The sequence below is a fragment of the Cyprinus carpio genome, unplaced genomic scaffold (genome assembly GCF_018340385.1).
Source record: "Cyprinus carpio isolate SPL01 unplaced genomic scaffold, ASM1834038v1 S000006709, whole genome shotgun sequence".
NCBI classification, from domain to species: domain Eukaryota; kingdom Metazoa; phylum Chordata; class Actinopteri; order Cypriniformes; family Cyprinidae; genus Cyprinus; species Cyprinus carpio.
The window spans coordinates 420,919-441,498 of NW_024879317.1; the positions used below are offsets into that span (position 1 = coordinate 420,919).

General features: G+C 38.1%; 1 protein-coding gene across 1 annotated transcript; it reads right to left on the reverse strand.

Moving 5' to 3' along the window:
- Window positions 1-1,702: 1,702 nt before the first annotated feature.
- On the reverse strand, window positions 1,703-20,138 carry LOC109093328 (SHC SH2 domain-binding protein 1-like). Its single transcript, XM_019107046.2, has 13 exons — window positions 19,830-20,138; window positions 19,384-19,587; window positions 19,185-19,300; window positions 18,869-19,077; window positions 17,915-18,010; window positions 17,221-17,451; window positions 16,946-17,123; window positions 15,257-15,377; window positions 12,287-12,418; window positions 10,870-10,988; window positions 10,525-10,611; window positions 9,664-9,805; window positions 1,703-2,202 (listed from the first exon to the last, which is right to left on the reverse strand). Exons 1-13 carry the CDS (start codon window positions 20,002-20,004, stop codon window positions 1,868-1,870), a joined length of 2,145 nt encoding a protein of 714 aa, XP_018962591.1. The 5' UTR covers window positions 20,005-20,138; the 3' UTR covers window positions 1,703-1,867.
- Window positions 20,139-20,580: the final 442 nt, after the last annotated feature.

Here is a 20,580-nt window from a genome sequence, read left to right on the forward strand (position 1 = left end):
GATGCTCCCTGACATTTAATTAACAGACAGTGTTGCTAATTAACAAGACCGTATTCACTGCCATCTTGTATTTAAAGTGTACACAATCAGCGTGCTACTCTAGCATTCATATCCAGCACCACAAACTTTGGAAGGTGAAGCACTCATTGTCACAAATTAACGAGCACTGGTAGATACTGTAGGTCACATTAGTATTGAGACGGAAGACAAAGGAGAAAAACAAGGAGAGGGTGGTGATGTTTACAGTCTTAGGGAACTCACTGAAACTAACTGCACCATCACCTTCAGTCACCCTTACCTGAAACAATGGATGCCGCTATTGTTCCCCAGACTGCTCGCTGGTCTGAAGGACACCGCTTTAAAATGGGACACTTCTTAGTCTTCCATGGCTGCAAGCTCTTGCTTTAGTCTGTCCAGACTGTGACACCTCTTTTGAAGATAAAACAACTGGCACAAAAGAAGCCTGTCACTTCTTTTCCCCTCCATTTTTGTTGCATCTAAAATATGCCAGAAGAATCAGCAGAAGAAAAAAAGAAATCAATAATCCCTAGGTCCTTTATCCCCCCCTTCAAAAAGAAAGGTGTATACAAAATGTATTTATTTTTTATTTTTTTATCATTGATTCCACTCGAAGACTTTGACCTATACAACAAACAGACATCCTGTGAAACTGAGAAAAAAAAAAAAAAAAAAAAAAACTTATGACTGGGTAATAAACAGGAAGAAAATTCTTTCCAATAAGTCTCCTTTAAAAGACAATGGGCCTTTCCTACACACACAATTTTTAGACAGCGGTTTAAGGTGACAGTAAATATGTAAGTACCAAGTCTATAAAGGGACATTTAATTAAGATTCACAAATGGATTTGGTGTAAAACTGATTTTGACATGGTGCTAGAGGAGGGTATAAGGATGGATAACTCAGAACAGACAAACCATTAACATTCTTTACTTGTTCTTTATCTAATTTACTCCAATGAATTTGTATTGTTATATTTCACATTAATGTACTTCAAAGATCTTGTACTGCCTATTTGCAGTTCATTTATTCCCACCTAAAATTAAAGCCTCACAGCTGGCTAATGCAAGTATGGCTAATGCTATTCAACTGACATCGTAATGCAGACAAAAAAAGGGGGTATTTTTTGAGCATGCTGAATTATGAAATTAATCAAACTGTCTCAATTATAAAGAAGTGTAACTTTAATTTTCTGGGAATTAATCAAAGCTAAATTAATAAATAGGATTTAATTTCACAAAAGAGACTCCTAAACACCGGCAAAACCAGAAACTCTCTTACTCTTCCATGCTTTTTTGTTTATAGAGTAAATTCCATTAAGCAGATTTTTGCCATTTGGAAGAATAAAACTTCTTTATTTCTACAAAATATGATGAAACAATTAAGAAGAAAAAAAAAAAGAAAAAAAAAAATCCCTGAGTGCTTCTGCTTTTTAGTGACTAAATGCTTTTAGTGCTTATTAGTGACTATAGTAACCATTAAACTAGAGTGTGGACAAATTGTGAACTGTGTGAACTCTTAAGGGGGGGAAAAAGTGTCTTTGAACATGTTTGTTCTCAAAAATGAAAGTGTGAACAAAATTTCCAAGAGTCCGGTCTTTTGTGTTATTATATGTACAAGTGTTTCAGTGTTTAAAAACTTTCTGATAAACAAAAACTAATCAAAAAGACACAGGATAAAAATAGAAAATTTAAAAGGCTACACATTTTAGCACATTTAATTCATTTGGCATTTCACTCACACAGAAATTAATGAAAGCTCACAAAATAAACGAAGCAAAATTGAAGAAACACAGAATAAATTATTAAACACTTAAGTGTGTCTGTGCATGCTTGCCGTAGAGAAGCCTTCAATACAGGAAGGTACCAAAGCTTCCCTTTCCATTGTGCTTAAACTGATTTCCATGAATGGAAATGAACATTTCCTGTGAGAGTAGATTCTCATCAGCCTGCATGGCCCCTAGTGCTTTCATCCGGTTCTTCTGAAGCCTGTGTTTCTTGGCCGATGTGGCAACCAACTCTTGTTTGATGAGATCATTTCCCTCAGCAAAGTCTGGAGAGACTGAGTGGCCATGTTTGATGGCTGGGCACACTTCCTCCACAACAATGACAGGCACATCATCATCATCATCTATATCTGCCTCTGATTTTACTCCTGTGTCCTCAGATTCTTCCTCTTTCTCATCTGACAAAACAGAAGAGGCACACAACAGGAATCAGATTAGATTAGATATTAGTGTTAGCATTTTTAATCTAAAACACCAAAGCTTTAAGGAAACAGTAAATCATAACTAGAGAAGTCTTGGTGCAAATATAATTTGAACAAATAGATTAATCTCAGTTGTGATGCAGGAACAGTTCAGAAACAGTCGTACTGGTTTGAAACAACACGAGGAAGAGTAAATGACACAATTTTCATTTTTGAGTGAACTATTTCTTTAATTCCTGACTAAAAAAGAGGAAGCACAGACTCATGCATCTACACAAATGTTTCAGGTTACTTGTATAATTATTGTTGTTTTACATGTCTGAAGCACATGTAAAATAACTCCAATCCTATTGGTCCACGTAGCATGTGATGTCACAGGCTGGCACCCAATTAAGGAAAAACAAAAACAAAACAAAAAAAAACCTTGAGTGCTTCTGCTTTTTAGTGACTAAATGCTTTTAGTGCTTATTAGTGACTACAGTAACCATTAAACTAGAGTGTGGACAAATTATAAACTGTGTGAACTCTCAAGGGGAAAAAAAAAATGTTCTTGAACATGTTTGTTCTCAAACATGAGAGTGTGAACAAATTTTCCAAGAGTCTGCTCTTTTGTGTTATTATATGTACAAGTGGGCGCCTGCAAAACACTTCACCAACTTAGTTGTCTGAAGGAGATTTGAGACAGGCAGGCCGAAGGCATGGTGAGGGGACGCAGCATTTCATTCTCTCTTGGGGAACCATGGTTACGTGCGTAACCCAAAACATTCCCCTTCCAGGGAACTCCTATAGCGGACACTATGGGGAATGAAATGCCAACTATGCCATGCCGTGGCACATGCCGGTCCACCTGGTGAGAGAGCACAAGGAACACAGATAGAGGCTACCTGCTTAGAAACCCTAGCAGGGGGGATAGCACAGTCTAAATAAGGACTCCAGGGGACCACTACTTAAGGAAAAGAAATTTTGCCTTGTCTAAGCAAGATAATAGAGCAGCCATGGCCAATGGATCATTCTTCTTAAAAGGTAAATAGATTTGCTTGTGTTCGGCATAAAGATGAATTGACACTCTATGTTTTCTAAAATTGGAACCCAGAGGTAGCATATATAACGAAAATAAAAGTGGGGGCCAAAATAAAGCCTTGCGGAAGGCCACTGGGGTGAGAAGCAGTGGATGAGAAAAATTCTCCTAGCCTAACCACATATTTCCTGTTGGATAAAAATGACTGGAGCCACTTTAGAACTGTGCCAGAGAGACCCACCCAAGATTCTAGTCTATTGATTAATATAGAATGGTTAATAGTGTCAAAGGCTGCTGATAAATCTAAAAGAACGATGATAACAGAGAAACCAATATCAGTAGCTAAAAATATGTCATTTACTACTCTCAGAAGGGCAGATTCAGTGCTGTGGGCAGCCTTAAAACCAGATTGAAAGTGCTCAAACAGACAAGAAAAGACTGAAGTTGGAAAAAACACTATCTTTTCCAAAACCTAAGAAATAAATGGTAAAACAGCAGGGGTTAAAGCAAAAAAAAAAAAAAAAAAAAATCCTGAGCCTGAATTTTTTTGGGGGGCGGGACGGGGCAGCACATGCAATGACTGTGGCAACTTTAACATTTGAAAGGATACTATGGCAAAGTTATTGCTTTCTTTATTCAAACTGATTTTCTTTTTCATGAATATATGTTTGACCTGAAGAATGAAAGCTGTATCATACACTTGGAAAATTATGAGCTATATCACTGCTTAACAACACTATGGGTGTGAAAATGCACTTAGCTCACGAGATGAGACAGAATACAGATACTTGGTTCACTATAACGAGACAATATTTTAAAACTATTTTTAAGAAATTTTCAATGACAAAATATTTGTCTTTTAATTACAAAAAGTAAAAATGCAGTTGTATTTAGAAATATTTTAACTAATCTAGGGCTGTAACTGATTATTTTGTAATCAAGTAATCTGATTATTTTGAAAATGAAGTAATCTGATATTTCTTAGTAACACAAACAGACCTAAGTGAAAACCAGGCTTTAGTATAACTATTTATATATAAACTAACAAATAATAATTGTCTCAAATAAAATATCAAAACCAAGAAATAACATCGGTTAAAATACATAATGTAATATGCCTATGCATTATATGAACATAACCAACTTAACCAATACCTGCAGAGGGCGCCAACGGCCTGGTGACGTTTCACTTTAAAGCATGATTAAACGATGTTTAAATCCATAAAATTTTAATATTTGGCCATAGACAGAAACTTTTAATTTAAAATCGCGATGTACAATACATGGCATATGTAGACACAGGTTAATGTATTCTCCTGTGTTGGCAAAGGTTTATAAATGATTTACGTTACAAATCAAGTGAGAATGCACACTGTTTTTTCAGATGAATGTTAATTCACATTCACCGCATATACTGTACAGAAGAAGAGTTTAGCCCCTTTCACACATACAGTCTTCACTGGTAAATTACCAGTAAGTTAACATTTATAGATAATGTGTGAACAAGACCTTTTCAAAAATCCCAGTAAATCATATGGTTCTTATGGAGATGACATGATTACTCTGACCTGTTTACAAAGCTTCGCTGCTTTATAATTCGCTTTTCTATGTAAATATGCGCTAGATGGACATCTTTGACTACAGCTTTTTGTCGCGCTTCTCCATTCATCAGGGCTGCGACTCTGCAATTGGATACTATTATTCGCGTCTCCTGTTTATAAGAGCAAAACATTCAGATTGGCTAGTAATGAATAGTTTGGTTCAGAGTGAAAGCTGCTCCTCTCATACCATTGGTATGCAAACTCATGGAATCGAAAGTGATATCAACAAGGTTTTTTTCTTTGTAAATGTACAATTGTTTTTTTCCGCAGCCAAACACTGCACGCCGGAAATAGGGCGATCATTTTTTAAAACCAACAGGTCGAGTGAAGGCTTCTTGAGGAGGGGTGTGACAGTAGCCACTTTCAGATAAGCAGGAACCACACCAGTTGAAAGACACTTATTAAAGGGGACATTGGATGCTACATGCACTTTTACACGTTGTTTAAACTGAAATGTGTGTTGGCAGTGTGTACACAACCACCCTATAATGATAAATGATAAAATGATAAAAATCCACCCAGTGTTTTTTTTTTTTATCTACTAAAATTTTACCCCTTTCTCAAATCAAGCCGATCTCAGATGTATGTCTGCGGGATGTCACAAAAACAGGCCCCTCCCACGATAGTTTGATTGACAGTACCATTTCAGCACAGACTGGACTGGCGTATTACCTTAGACCCGCCCTGAGTGAGCTGTCATCGGTCAAGAATGTCTCCTAAGTGACTGAGGTGTTCTGTTGTTGGATGTAATAATGAACATGGCAGTCGTCATTTACTCTCGAAATCATAATATAATATAATATAAGAAAATGCATCTATCTTCGCACAAATCATTTGTGGTCCAGCTTCATCTACAGAAAAAGTGAGTAGAAGTTTTTTTGAATGAATCTTTGCAAATCGTTCGCAATCTTTCCTAATGATGTGCTAATTAGCAATTGGAATGCGGCTAAAGTAAACAGTCTCTCTGAGAGCGGCTCGGGAGAGAGGGGCGGGGTCAGTAGAGCTCATTAACATTTAAAGGAAAATGCTAAAAAATGGCTTGCTCTGAAAAGAATAGAGAAATTTTTAACCAAACTATGTTACAGACTTTACATTAAGACCCTAAAGAATCATATCAACTGTAATGAAATGTGTAAATTGTCCGTTTTCCACTTACGCTCAGCCTTTCTACATGTTTGCATTAGCAGCCGAGTCTCAGCCGTATGCCACAATTCAGATTTAGGTCTGTGCTTGAAAGGCTTTAAAGGAGCAATCACATACATTACATCAAGCCAAGCACTATTTAACAGACTTAGATGTTCGTCCGCATCCAAGTCAGATAATTTAGAGTCCAGGAGTAAATGAGAGCAGGACTTAATAAACCACTGACTAAAATTTACACCAAATTGAGGAAAGTGAACCAGAGACAGAGATGGCACCTTAGTAGAAACATGAGAAAAACTAAGAAGAGACATGGAAAATAAATCATGCTTATGATCAGAGAACATATAATCAGAAACCATAATATCAACCCCTTAAGAGAGAACAAGGTCCAGACTATGACTGTGGATATGAGTGGGCCTTTTAATTCATTGAATCTGGTTCAAAGCGTCAAGTATATTAAGAAATTCCCTCGAAAGAAGGTTTTACTGATTGCAAATGAATGTTAAAATTGCCCACCAATGAAAAGTGATCAAATTTAGTGACAATGTTACCAATGAAGTCAGCGAATTGCTATAAAAAAGTCCTTAACTGAATGTGGAGGACGACAGTTCACCCCTAAGCAGACAGGACCGTTCCAGTCTAGATGGAGAAGTTGGGCTTCGAAGCTGGTATAGATATCCAGAGGGACGGAGCGACATTGCGCACGGTGAGAGTTTTTCATAACAATCACTAACCCACCACCTCGTCCATTTTGGCGTCCCCCAAATGCTTTGGAAAGAAGGAAAAAAGTGGCACAGCTAGCATTTTCCATGCGTTTACGCGATACGTGAACAACCCCATATACTTCGGGGTGCCCACCTGCGACGTCACAGGCTACGTGGGCCAATAATACTGGATTTGTTTCCCACGTCTTTCAGACACCGATCCTGCTGGCGGCAGTCCCCATAGTATCCACTAGAGGACGCAGCATGAGTTTCCTAAAAGGGTAAACGCTATCATTCACCCTTACAGCAGGGAGCAATATGAATGGTTATAGTCAGCCTGAAAATTATAGTACACAATAAAAGGATGGGTTTGAACCATCTACAACTCTGCCCGAAATGGAGTGCCTCTGCACTAAAACTAAACCCTGCTGTTCCTGGCAAACAAACAAAGTAATTAATGACAAAAAACAATTTCACTGTAATACTAAACAGAATTTTCTATATTCTATGAGAAAGAATCTTTAAGTCAGCAGTTATAGGCCTACACCATAGTATAATTATAATTTTCTAATTCCTATGAGATGTGCAAGGAAGAACTATACCATAACCTACATTTTCTTTACAATATGAATTATATATTTAATTCAGATGGATTCATCTGAATACAATGAGATATGCAATCTAAATAACTAAATCTGCTCTACTTTCTGTACATACAAAAATGGCTAAGGATCAAACTATGCTTCTCACCTGCATAATGAAAAAAATGCATTATTTTACAGAAAAATAAACAGATTCTGAATTCTCCTAACCAACACCCAAACAAAAGCATGCACGTGTCAACTGAAACTATTTAAATTGCACTTTCTTTTCATGTAAGAGAGGTATTTCAATGCTGAACAGAAAGTCACTATGCCAATACAGTGCAATACAATACCCAGACAAAGGCAGACGGTGAGATGCAGAAACATAAAGGAACCCGAGAGAGAAGTAGGGTCTACTTTTATTTTGAAGCCGAGATGCCTTCTGCTGAGCATAATACAGAAATTAAGCACACTGCATTCACAGCTGCCTTTCATTGAATGTCAAGCGTATTTCCATTCTTTCCTTTTCTCAAAATGGAGCTGGCTGAGAAAGGGAAAAAAAAGCCGATCCTGCTAAAGAAAAAGTATTGTGGGGATGGCAGTCATTATAGACAGGGCTTCCGACAGACCCAGGGGGCATTTTTAACAAAAAATTTATGCAAGAGAATATATTTTTACAGATATTACAGCAGGAGAAAGTAGAGCACTTTTCACATTGTCGGACTGAGTCCTGCGGTTTCCTTCTCAAGCTATATAGATGTTTGGCATATGTACAGATGACTCATACAAGTCGTTGCATGGTCTACTTTTATCATGCATGCATATTATATATATATATATATATATATATATATATATATATATGCGCACATACATAATAAAGAAGCCGCCAGGTTAACAGGTGACTGACTGACAGCAAGATTATCAGTAAATAACTATTTTAATGCATTATTTCGCAAATTCCGACTCATATTGATAATTATGTTATGGCTAATAACAGATAAATTTGGGGTTCACTAAGCCCTGGGGGTTAGTTAGGGAACTGCAGGGGGTTTGTGATTTGATGAATACTAGGTTCATATTAATTGGCAACTGGTAAACCACAAACATGCAAATGTGTAAAATTTATTAAAATATCAGGGGGTACTTCAAGAAACTGTTTGTCAATGGCGTTTGACCATTTGTCAATGGCTTAAAAAAATATATACAGTATATATGGTCTGGTATTAAAAACACTTATTTTAAAGGGGTTCTATTATGCTTTTTCACTTTTTCAACTTTAGTTAGTCTGTAATGTTGCCGTTTGAGCATAAATAAGATCTGCAAAGTTACAAAGCTCAAAGTCCAATTCAAAGGAGATATTTTATTTAACAGAAATTTTCAAAAACTACAATGAACGACTCATTTGGACTACAACGCATATTTTCCAGGATTTGTGATACCACAAAGATCGACGAATGGGACGAGACGAATGGGTTGAGCTGCACTAGAGAAGGTGAGTGTTATCACTATGTCTGAGACACGCAAGCTTTCCCAAGGCAGATGAGCTTAGAGTGGTTGCAATCATCCGGGATTAAATCGTGCTCAATTTGATTTGATTTGACGCAATATTTACACTGAAGCTCACAGCAGGCAGCTATGGTAAGGGGCATGACATTTCCCGACCAGTCTCCAAGTGCTGCCAATCACAACACACACTGACCCAGCTAACCAATCACAGCACATATCTTATTTCAGAAGGTGGGCCTTTATTTGACAGAGGAACTATTCGAGCTGTTCATGCCAGACTGGGGCGAGAGGTGTTGTAATAATGTAAAATATGTGAAAAATAATGTGTTTTTCGAACAACCTAGTATGGGAGCCTGTTTAGTACACCCCCAAAACAAAATCAAGACCTTGTAAAAGAGCATAATAGGACTCCTTTAACATATTTAACATGTATTGTTTATTAGCATTTCTAAAGATTACACGTCAAAAAAAAAAAATCTCAAATATCAGCTAATAACTGAAACAGAATCAGTTTATTATTAATCTTTTAGTGTTTTGTCATTTTTGAGCTTGACAAGCTATTCTCTATTAACAGTTGTTATATGAAGAGCTTTGAGAAAGATCCTTTAAAACTGTCTCTCTGTGTTCCACTGATAAAAAACAATAAGTAACATAAGACTTTAGAACCGAAAAAGAGAATTTGTTTTTTATTTTTGGTGAATAATCCCTATAATGTATGCAGCAATTTATCTGCACAAAACCTAGAGATGTTAACATTTTTCCTTTTTGAGTTGTTTCAAGATAAGCACCCTTAATGAACTAGCTGGTGTTAATTTGAGAATATGCCCTGCTGATGGTGAACTGAGGTGGTAGAAGCAGACAGAAGAAGAAAAGGGCACCTGCGGCATTAGGCTCTGCGGGAAGATCCTCCACGGCAGCATCACCTGGCTTGACCAAGATAACACCGTAGCCCTGATTGTTGTGGATCACGTTATTCACCATGGTGATTTTAGGCATGGCATCCAACTCGTCTGCAAAATCCTGCCAAAGGGGAAGCAGGGGGTGGTAAACATGCAGCATGCCTACACAAATGAACATGTGCACGCACACTCTCACATCTCTTTTTGGCCAAGTGAGCAAAGCAAAGTGAGGAAGAATAAAAGACTAAGGTTGGGAAGGCGCAGCTTGTACACAAATGCACAAAGCTTTAGGCAGGAAAGTAGATAAAATCCAATTATTCCGCTAGAGTTAATTACAGAAAAATCCTTTTGGGATGCTGCTACCTGTGTGAGAATCTAATTTGCTCTCAGGTGAAAGACTAACACTGACTTGAGCTGAAGTATTAAGCGATGGCTTTCTCAAGACACACTTTCTCAAATGAAGCCAACTGGCAAAATTTTCCACAAAGATTCATGTCTACAACTCCAGGGCGCTCACTGGCTTTTCTAAGATTTCCTCTGAACTGTGTGAGCGTACTGACCTCTGGTGACACAGCTTAAAGCTATTACCATCAAAGACACCCTACGGTGGCCAGTGAAGTCCCACTCCAGTAACACACTAAAGGGGCCAACTTCCCTGGAGGTCTTTTAAATGCATTAATTCACTAGATCATTAAAACGATACTAAGACAGCTCTAAAGTGCGGCTGTCGGGTCAGGTAAGATACTTGCTGTTGCCTGGGCAATGATTAGCAGTAACCAGAAGCCAAACGGGCTAATCTAGAGGTGTTTAGAAGAGCCGAAGCTCATCTGTCTTCCTCACCTTAATCAGGATCCCCTCCTTGCAGTGATGGATGCCGTTGCCTACCAGACTGCATATACTCCCAGGGTAGATCTCCACACCAGCACCCTGAAGCACAGAGCACACAGAGACCATCAGAATGATAATGGTATTGGTCAATGAAGAAGGGGCTATTTAGTGAAAGGGCTGGTGGTAAATCAGTCTAAGAATGCCACTGGCGAGACCTTACTCATCTGTATTTCATACTGTAATAACTACTGCAAAGAATAGATGACAGAGCAATGCATTCAAATGATAATACTCATTTCGTGAGTAAAGAAGACATCTTATAATTTAAGTGAGGTACTGTGTGCTAGTGCAGCTTACCTTAGAGCCGTACAGGTCGCACATGTTCATGCCGAGCTGCGCCGCCGATCGCACGATCACACCTGTGGTCTCACACTGCATCACACAATTTTCCATTTCCAGCTTCCCCTGGCGAACACCTGATGAAAGATAAAGGGTGACAAATCAAAAAGACATTGGAGGACGGTGGCAGGACATGCAAGGAGGAAAGGTCACAGATATAGAATAGTGCTACACTATACTGAATATTCGCAATACAAAATTAAATAACATTAGCAGTATCACAATGATTTTTATTTGACTGCTCTGTTTCCAAAAGTACATCAGTCAACCAGATTTCTGGATATGTAAGCGTTAAAACAGATAATATATTTTATTTAACGTTTTAATATAATTATTTAATATAATATTTAATATAAAGTTTTGTTACATATTTGTGAACCACTTCAAACTGTTTTGAATGGCTTCTTTCACACAGAGAATACAGAAAATTTTGGTTTGATTTCAGTTCATTCACATGCTAATGATTTTCGGGAATCTGTGCATGTGTTCACACACATCCCGTAAAGATCCCGTGACATTACAGTGTGACGTGTAATGTGATGCGTACCATTTCACTAAGACCTTATCCACACTAATACGCTTTTGTTTGAAAATGCATCTTTTTCTCTCCATTTTTGCTTTCCGTCCACACTACGATGACATTTTTAATCAAGGAAATGCGAGCTTTCTGAAAACACTCTCCAAAGTGGATACATTTGAAAATGCAGTTTTCACGGTGTAGTGTGGACTGTGAAAACGGAGGCTTTTGAAAACAATGTCGCAAGTTTAGTCATGTGACGCATATTATACCAATAGATATCCATGTTATCACACTATTGCTACAGATGTGTTACTTTGTACACTCTTCTATAACAGTCCTGCAAAGATGAAAGCAAATTTACTTGGGATCGCTACTGGCGGCAAAACATGAGGACAGTTGCGTTTTAGATCTGACATACAATCGTGAGTGTGTGCAACCTGGACGCGTCAGTGAATGGGGAGTTATTTTTGTAAATAAAATAATCCTGTCAGAAAACCTGCAAGAAAACGTTTCATGTATGTTCTCTGTGTGTATCATCTCCAGTGAGCTTTTTTGCGGCTTTACGCATGCGCAGAAAGCGAATCTAACGTTTTCTGATGTTTCAGTGTGTCTGAGAAACTTTTGGAAAATGCTTGAAAACGCTAGTGTGAACCGAGAGAGTTTTAAAACGAAAACATCATTTTCAAATGTATCATTCCGGGACTGATCCCAGCAAATGAATGTCTGAGAAAAAGCAGCATGTCAGTTTTCTGTTGAATATACTGCTGTCCATTCAACAGCAGCAGTCCCTCAAGACTCACTGACAAACACCTGGAAAGGGGGCAAAGAGGCAGGACCATTTTCTTTGAAACTCACACAAGATGCCTTCAATGGCGTCGTGCTGTATGAACTTAAGATTCGAGAGTCTGACGTTTGCTCCTGTTGACTCCACAAAAGCGTCACCCTTGTTACGCTTCTCGATCACCACCTCGTCCGGCAGACCGTATCCTGAGGGAAGACGGGGAGAGAAATGGCTCTAGAAAAAGTGCTTTCATGACCAGCCCTCACATATCTGGCAAACACTTTTTATCCAAAGCATATTTTACAAAATAAAATAAGCTAAAATAATCACTGCATGGACGTTTAAATGTTGTTTATGCCTCTTTAAAATAACACAAATACTCTAAAATAACCTTGTTATATAACAGGCCGGTAATAGCATAGTTTCACCAGTAACAAGAACCCGGTAAAATTGCACTCTTTGAATAAAACATTTCCTGAACCTCCATGCCAAAAAAAAAAAAAAAAACCGCTGAGGGGAAGTTGACAGGCCCTTAACCCTGATGGATCACTGTCATTTACCACTAAGCCTACCATCCAGCAAAGAACATCTCATTATAGAAAAAGCCTCTCCATAAAGGACCTAATTCTCTATGGAAATTAGACCGTCTCTCAGTCTAGACGCATGGTTTCCAAGTAACAATGAGGCAAAATGACCATCAAAAAGCGTGTTGAGTTTATAGCAGCTGGCAGACAGATGACTGAGAGGTCAGCTTAGCACCGTCTCGGTTTGAGATAGTGGTGGCAGGTCAGCGAGAGCAGCGGTTCAAAGCCGCGGAGTTTGACAGCCCGGCGTCATTACACACTGCTCTTTGACAGATGGTCCTGAAGCAGGTTTCTCCCAGAGTTTTCTAACAATGCCCAGATGAACTTGAGCACCGTGGTCAGCTCTCACACACTTCGTTCAAATGCCAAAGGCTGAATATAGACCAATAAGGTCACAGCACCATCCTCACTTCTACATCTGCAGGTAACAACAGTGGATTTGCTGGAAGATCTCACCGTAATTGACAGCAGTGGGACGCTTTGAATTGGAAAAACACAGAATCACAGACTGAACACTGTTGCATGTCTCAATGACTCACTTTACATATAATAACATGCAAAACTATTTAGAGCTGACGATAAAGCAGTAGCCTGAGACAGAGGCACGTCTGACGTTTTCGCTAAATAATATCAAAGACCTGGAGCCGAGTTCTTTTATGGTAATCTGGCAGTGGTCTAATTGAGTTGCTCTTCTCCTGTAGTAGAGCCAGCAGCCGCATGTGTGTTATCTCCTCTTTCAGGGCTTCCCTGACGCTGCAGGAGGGACTGCCAAGCACACAAAACCTCCATATTTAAACAGCACCCTCCAGGCCTTCTTTCCTCTTCATCATTTGACTTCATCGCTATCTGACTTTGCAGGTCGTCCATTTGCATAAAGAGACTCGACCCTGACCCCGTGCTCTCTCTGCTTGCCTGCCTCCACATTCCTCATGCATTAATTTCCGCCCCTCATCATTGTAAGGTGGTTATTGCGCCATCAAGCTCAATTACCTCGGCAGGCTTTCTAATATCACACACTGATTGCGGTGTTCATTTTATACACGTCCAGGGAACCATTTTGACAAACAAGGCCCGGTGCCAGACTATTGGATTAGCGTTATTGGCATGCTGTATCACAAAGTGTTATTAAAGGGAAAAGAATAGAACAAAATACAGTTGATTTCCTCTGAGTTTTAGATGGAGGTGGATGAAATAAATAAACAAACAAACAAACAAACAAACAAACAAATAAATAAATAAATAAATAAATAAATAAATAAAGTACCTTCTAAATCAATTGAATGATAAAGGTCAATGTCTCTAAATCACTGCAGCTAACACTTGCCAGCCCATTTAGACACCACTAATGTCACCAGTGTTGGGGGAAGTTACTTTTAAAAGTAACGCATTACAATATTGCATTACTCCATAAAAAATAAACTAATTGAGTTACTAGTTACTCTTTATGGAAAGTAATGCATTATGCTACTTTTGCATTACTTTTTATCACCTGGCCTGGTCTTGTTTATTTGTTTTTAAATAACAAAACCCTGAAAGTTACACTTTATACTTTGGCAACTGTAAAGGCACTTTCACACCAGAAGTGAAAATTAATAAGCCTCCGGCTAAAGGAAGTATTCTCTGCCTCTGCACCTCACTCCCAATTTCTCTCAACATGGGACATGAGAGTTGTCAGTGAATAAATGGGAAAACAAAGTAACTTGCGTTACTTATTCGAAAAAGTAACTCAATATATTTTGTTGTAAATTAAAAAGTAATGTGAACTTGTTACTTGAAATAAAAGTAATCTGATTACATAACTTGCGTTACTTGTAATGCGTTACCCCACAACACTGAATGTCATTAACTTTTAAAGGGATAGTTCATACATAAATTATATTTTTCATCGTCACTGTCCTCACACAAGGCAAATCATAATTTTTTTTTTTTTTTAGATAAGGGAGAAAAGTCATACAAGTTTGGTACAACATAAAATTGAGTAAAGAATTTTAATTTGAACCTTTCTGCTGTGTTAAAAAATGCATGTGCTTCGTTTGTGTTAGGGTCAACTTGACCCCACAAAATTAGATGCACAGACACAAAATAAAAACATTATTTTGACAGATTAGCAAATGAGTTAAAATTAACTACCAAAAAAAAAGAAAAACCTTTTTTTATACTATAAGAGTCAAACGAATGAAGAAACTAAAATTTCCTTGGATAATTCAGAAGAAAAGTATGCCGAAATTTCGAATTTATTTGGTATTTTACATAGTTTTGTTAGTTTTTAACCTGACTCTTTTCTGTTTTCCAAAATGATTTTTATATGGAAACCAATGAGGATCAGTTTTAGCACTAACATCATTGTAGGCACAAAGTGTCATGAATCCTATGACACCAACTCTGCGTGTCAACAACTGTCAGGTCAAAAGGAGGTCAGTTCAGACATAAGTGCACACAATGAGTCATGTTATACATTACCTTCAACCTCGATGGAGTCAACAATACTGATGGAGCTGGTGATGCTGTAAAGGCCAGGGCATACGATGACCACATCCCCTTCAAAGCACGCATTGACCGCAAGCACCGGGTCACTGTGAAACTGAGATCAAAACACACACCACATTAGTACAACTCAATCTTTTTCATGAAGTAAAACCAATGGCAACTGAATGTCAAAATCACAGTGAGTGAAAAATAAATAAATAAATAAAAGTCTGACACAAATGTAAGTGAATGCATCTCAGTGGGGTTGAGTAGAGGAAACTGATCACACAAATCTGCACCATTTTAACAAGTTCTTGAGGGATAAACTGGCTAACAGAACAAGAGAGATCAAACATTAGCTAGTGCATGAACACAGTGCTTTAACAAACCTTTACAAATCCTGCATTACAGCACCTTGATACATTAGTGATCAGACCGTCCTAACAACTTTCTGCACAAACTGCTCTTTAATCTTACCATACGAACAGAACATGAAGAAGCAAGCAAGCACATGTGAGATTTTACTGGCAAAATGATTCACCGAGTCCTAGCGGTCATAAAATTATACTAGCACGAGTGAAATCGACGATTTGATTTTTTTCTGAGAGCTCCGAGGCGGCCAGCGCTCTCAGGCAGATATTAACCTTTAGGAGGTAAACCCAGGAAATTAAAAGACAGTGATCAGAGGCTGTGGGAGAAGGAGAGCAGGGCATTATTATCAGCAATTGGGGAGGATTTGCACTGTAGTATCTTCCAGACCCTCCTCCATCCAGATTCAGCTCCTGGAAATAGCGGAACTGACCTTTACCAATTCAAATACTATATTTCCCACCCAAATGTCTTGTCATGGATTGAAACAAGGCTTTGCTCAAACTGCAGGCTAAAGTGGCCCAAATCCTGTAGTTTTGCAATGCAACCTCAGTCTGAACAGTCATATCAGAGATCAATTTTGGCAAGATCAATTTTGCATTACTCTAGCTCGAAAATTCGAAATTGCAATTCTATAATGACGGGAGTTGCATAAAATCTCCCATAAAACATTTTAAGCAGTAACATTTTACAATAAGGTCTAATTTGATAACACTAGTCAATACTACTGAACTAACAATGAACAATATATTTTTTACAGCATTTATTAACCTTTGTTAGTATTAATTAATAAAAATGGTAGTGTTTGTTAGCATTAAGTTAACAAATCGTTTGACCTTGAAAATGTTGAGATTAACATTAATAAAAATAAATAAATGTTGTAGAAGTACTGTTACTTGTTAGTTAGTCTTTACTAATGTTATTAAATAAAACAGAACTAAAACCTTATTGTAAAATGATTTTACATACTGGTACTTCTTTCATATGAAAAACAGATGAGAAAATAATCAGTGGAGGGACAGTGAGGCATTAGAACCTAAAAGTATTATGGTGACAGTTTTCTACAAGAAATATCTAAAAACGTTCCTCTTTTTCTGCTCGTCTTCATCCTCCTCAGTCCCAACTAAGCACTAATGCTAAAGTGTGAACATAGTTCTCCCTTTTATAGTCCAGATGTCATAAACCCGTTCCAAAATCCCTATTTACAAAGCCAGAACAAGAGAAAACAAGACCATTATCCTGAAAAGGCAAGTACAAGGTCTTCTGACCAACATGCAACTGTGACATAAAAAAAGAGAAGGGTTAAACACACACCTGCACTTCAAACTCTTCACTTGAATAGTGGGGCATCAGTTTGTCAGTTATCAAGCTCTGAAGCTGGTGAACTGTGGCCGAGGCAGATACCAAGTGAACCACTCGGCCGCCAGCGAGACGTGGCCCCTTTGCCCTGCATGACTGCTGACCGGAGTTCACCTTGTAGCCCAGAACATACCTGCAAAGGACACACAGGTGGAATGTGTGAGCAAACCAAAGAACTAACAGTCACAGTCACTCAAACACAGCTCAACACACGCAGCAGTAATAATCACCTGAGCAGCGGGTTTTCAAAAATACGCAGCTTGCGCTTAAGTGCTTCCAGCTGCTCATATAGGCGCAGTCCTTCCACCATGGACACGTTGTCTTGCTCAGACTCTGAGTCGCTGTCCAGGCCACTTCTCAAGCTAGAAAACTCTTGAAACTTCTCAGAGCAGAGTGCCAGTGTCGAGTGATACTCAGCTACAAGACCAGCTGGAACGCGATCCTCCAAGATATCATAGTACCTGTGGAAAATACATGAAGGGGGAGATGAACACAGCTATGAGCAGGCAGAAAGTCCTGTACTTATTAAAGGTGACTATATGTAATTTCAGCATCATTTCTGGCACCAAAAATAATTGCTATCAAACTTTAAAAAATAAATACATGTCACAATGGTGCCATTAGACTCGTTTATTTGTCTGACGTCTCCATTGTTGTTTATGCCAATGTGAATTTAAAACTATATCCTATGCTTAAATTAAGCAGCTCATTCCATAATGACTATAAATTATTTGCAAAGTAAATTTATTTGCGTTACTCAAAGAAATTTATAGTGTTGTCACAATAGTGAACTGTTCATTACTGAGTACACACTGCCACCTGGTGGTGGGAGCTTCTTTACAGCTGCTGGATAGCACTCAGATTTATTCCGTGTTATGCGGCCATGCTTCAGGGGAAGAGACAGGACACACAGAGGACACTTACAGCCTAAGACGAGGCTCCACACACCGAACAAAGTAATCAAAGTCATCGTCCTCATCTTCCTCATCCCACTTCCTCCAGATATGCTTATAGAAAAATCTGTGGGGAATAGACAGAAATGTGCAAGAGTGAATGATGGAGGGGACGGGAGGGGTTAGGGGGAGAAAGACAGAGGGGAGACTGAGAGTGAGAGTGAGAGTGAAACCTGCTTAACCAGTCAGTTCAGTATAATAGGGGAACCTCCTTAGAATCACAAACACTGTCCATTCGCATCACTCTTTCGACACTCAAAGTATTACACACAACATTTAATTTCACTAAATACTCAACCCAAGATATTCAAGAAATGTATTCCACATTTTTTTCATGTATTATTAATATGAAAAAAATTTACAATAGTATATTTAGAAATAAGTATATATACTTATATATTGGATGATGAATGAAAAGTAGTAAAGATATTTAGAAAGTTATAAACTATTCCTATTTCGAATACACAGATCAAAAGAACTGCATTTATTCAAAGAACCTTGGGAAAAAAAAATATATCACAGCTTCCACAAAAATATTAACCTCTTTTAACATACACAGTAAGACATGAAGAAATGTTTCCTGAGCACCAAATCAGCAGCATATTAAAATGATTTTTAAAAGATCATGTGACACTGTAGACTGGATTAATGGCTGCTGAAAATGCAGCTTTACCATCACAAAAATAAATGACATTATATTAAAATAGAAAACCCTTATATTAAATTGCACATATTTCACAATATTACTGTTTTACTGTAGTGTATTTTTAGTCAAACAGACCTTTCAAATGTAGTATGTGTAAATATACATTTCAATCTAATTTGCAGATTTACTTATTTATAAATACTACCACTGTTCACTGTTATTTCATGTTCGTCAGCATGGCTGCTTCAATACAGGAAAAATAAGTAATGGTTGACTAACCTAAGGTGTTCCAGGGCCAAAGCCGTCTGATCAAAGTCCCCGGATTCATCATAGACAACCGAGAGCTCCAGAAGAGGCACTTTATGAAGAGTCGCCTCCAGCAGGGCCTTCATGGACTCTTCAGTAAGATCACAGCCTCTGCTCTCACTCTCCATCGGCAGCACCAGCTCCACCTTTGCCTTCAGCTCCTTACAATTGACTTCAACAACCTACAACAGCAACCCTCAGCTTTCTAAATACTCCCTTGTGCAGGTGCTTCAATCATAAGCATTAACTTTTCATGCTTGAACTGTAAAGCATGCTATAATGAACTTACTTCAACCAGCACATCAAACACATCCGTGTGCCATATGGCTTGCCAATCACACGGCTCCACTATCTTCTCCAGGTACTCAGCCGTGAAGGCTTCTACTTCAGATGTTTTACAGTCACCTGTCAAACAATTCAGCTTTATAAACAGACTTTTTAACCCGTCAGCTGTTGTGGGTGTCTGTCAGAAGTGTTTGGATGGTTACCAAGCATGTAATCTTGATATGCTTTGAATCTCTCATAGTAGAGAAGATGGTCTGTCTGGAAGGTGTCCGGCAGGTTTCCATTTCCTGGCCTCTCTGCTCGCTGTAGATGAGTGCATGGTCTCTCATCACTATTCAGATAATGGGTGCCACTGTCATCGTCATCATCATCTTCGTCATCATCTTCTTCTTCAGTATGAAATAACTCTGAAAACAATATACATCAGCAAGGCCAGTTCAATAAAGTGGCCTGAAGACTTAAATCCATTATCCAAACTAATGTGTTTTGAACAATTTGATATTAAATTAATTAATAATAAGAAAAAAAAGCAGTGTCAAAGTCAAAAGTCTAACATCGGATTCATATGTTTATTTAATGGGAGTGGATGACAAAGTAAGTTAACTTGATTTAAAGGAAAAGGTCAGACATAAATCTAAAGATCACAAACCTTTAGAGCCCAGACTGTGGTTCGGTCTGATCTCATTCCAGAGGTTCTTCTCTGTCTGCTGGGTGACATTATGAGCGTGATCTCCGCTGCTCTGTTTGATGATGGTTTCTACGCTCTTTTCTGCCTCGGTGTTTCTCAGCTCCTCCGGCACTGAACACACAAGCTCCCCAGACATCACTGTAGCTTAAAACTTTACTCTAGCTGAAGTAAACGAAGGACAAGTATCAATAAACGTGTTTAGTGAACTAAAGTTACCTAACTGTCGGTCTCCTCCCTTCACTTGTATTTTCAAACGGAGCAGAAGAGCCCAATAAAGTGACGGGGCGGAGCAAACCGACACACTCTTAAAGGGACACTGCACACTTCTTTACAACCTCATCATTTTTTATTTTTTTTTTATCAAAATTATGTTATAACTGGATCTTATCTCTTGTGACATATCTTTTGTGTCATCGTGACTTTATAGTGGATGGAGAGGGAGAAGTACAACATACTGCAACAAATATATTTTTGAATATATAAAATATTTTAACTAGTGAATTTGAGTGCACATTTAGCCTTGCTCTAACATGCATATAAATGAATCTGCATGCTTTATTATTATGCTCTTATGGCAAGTCATTAAAATAATCAATAGTGATTTAGAGAGTAATTATAATTGTACATTTGAACGCATTTCAAAACCATTGTTAAATTTAGCTTCGTGACTCTATCTTAGGATGAGGTTAGCTTAATTTAGTATTTTTCCTTA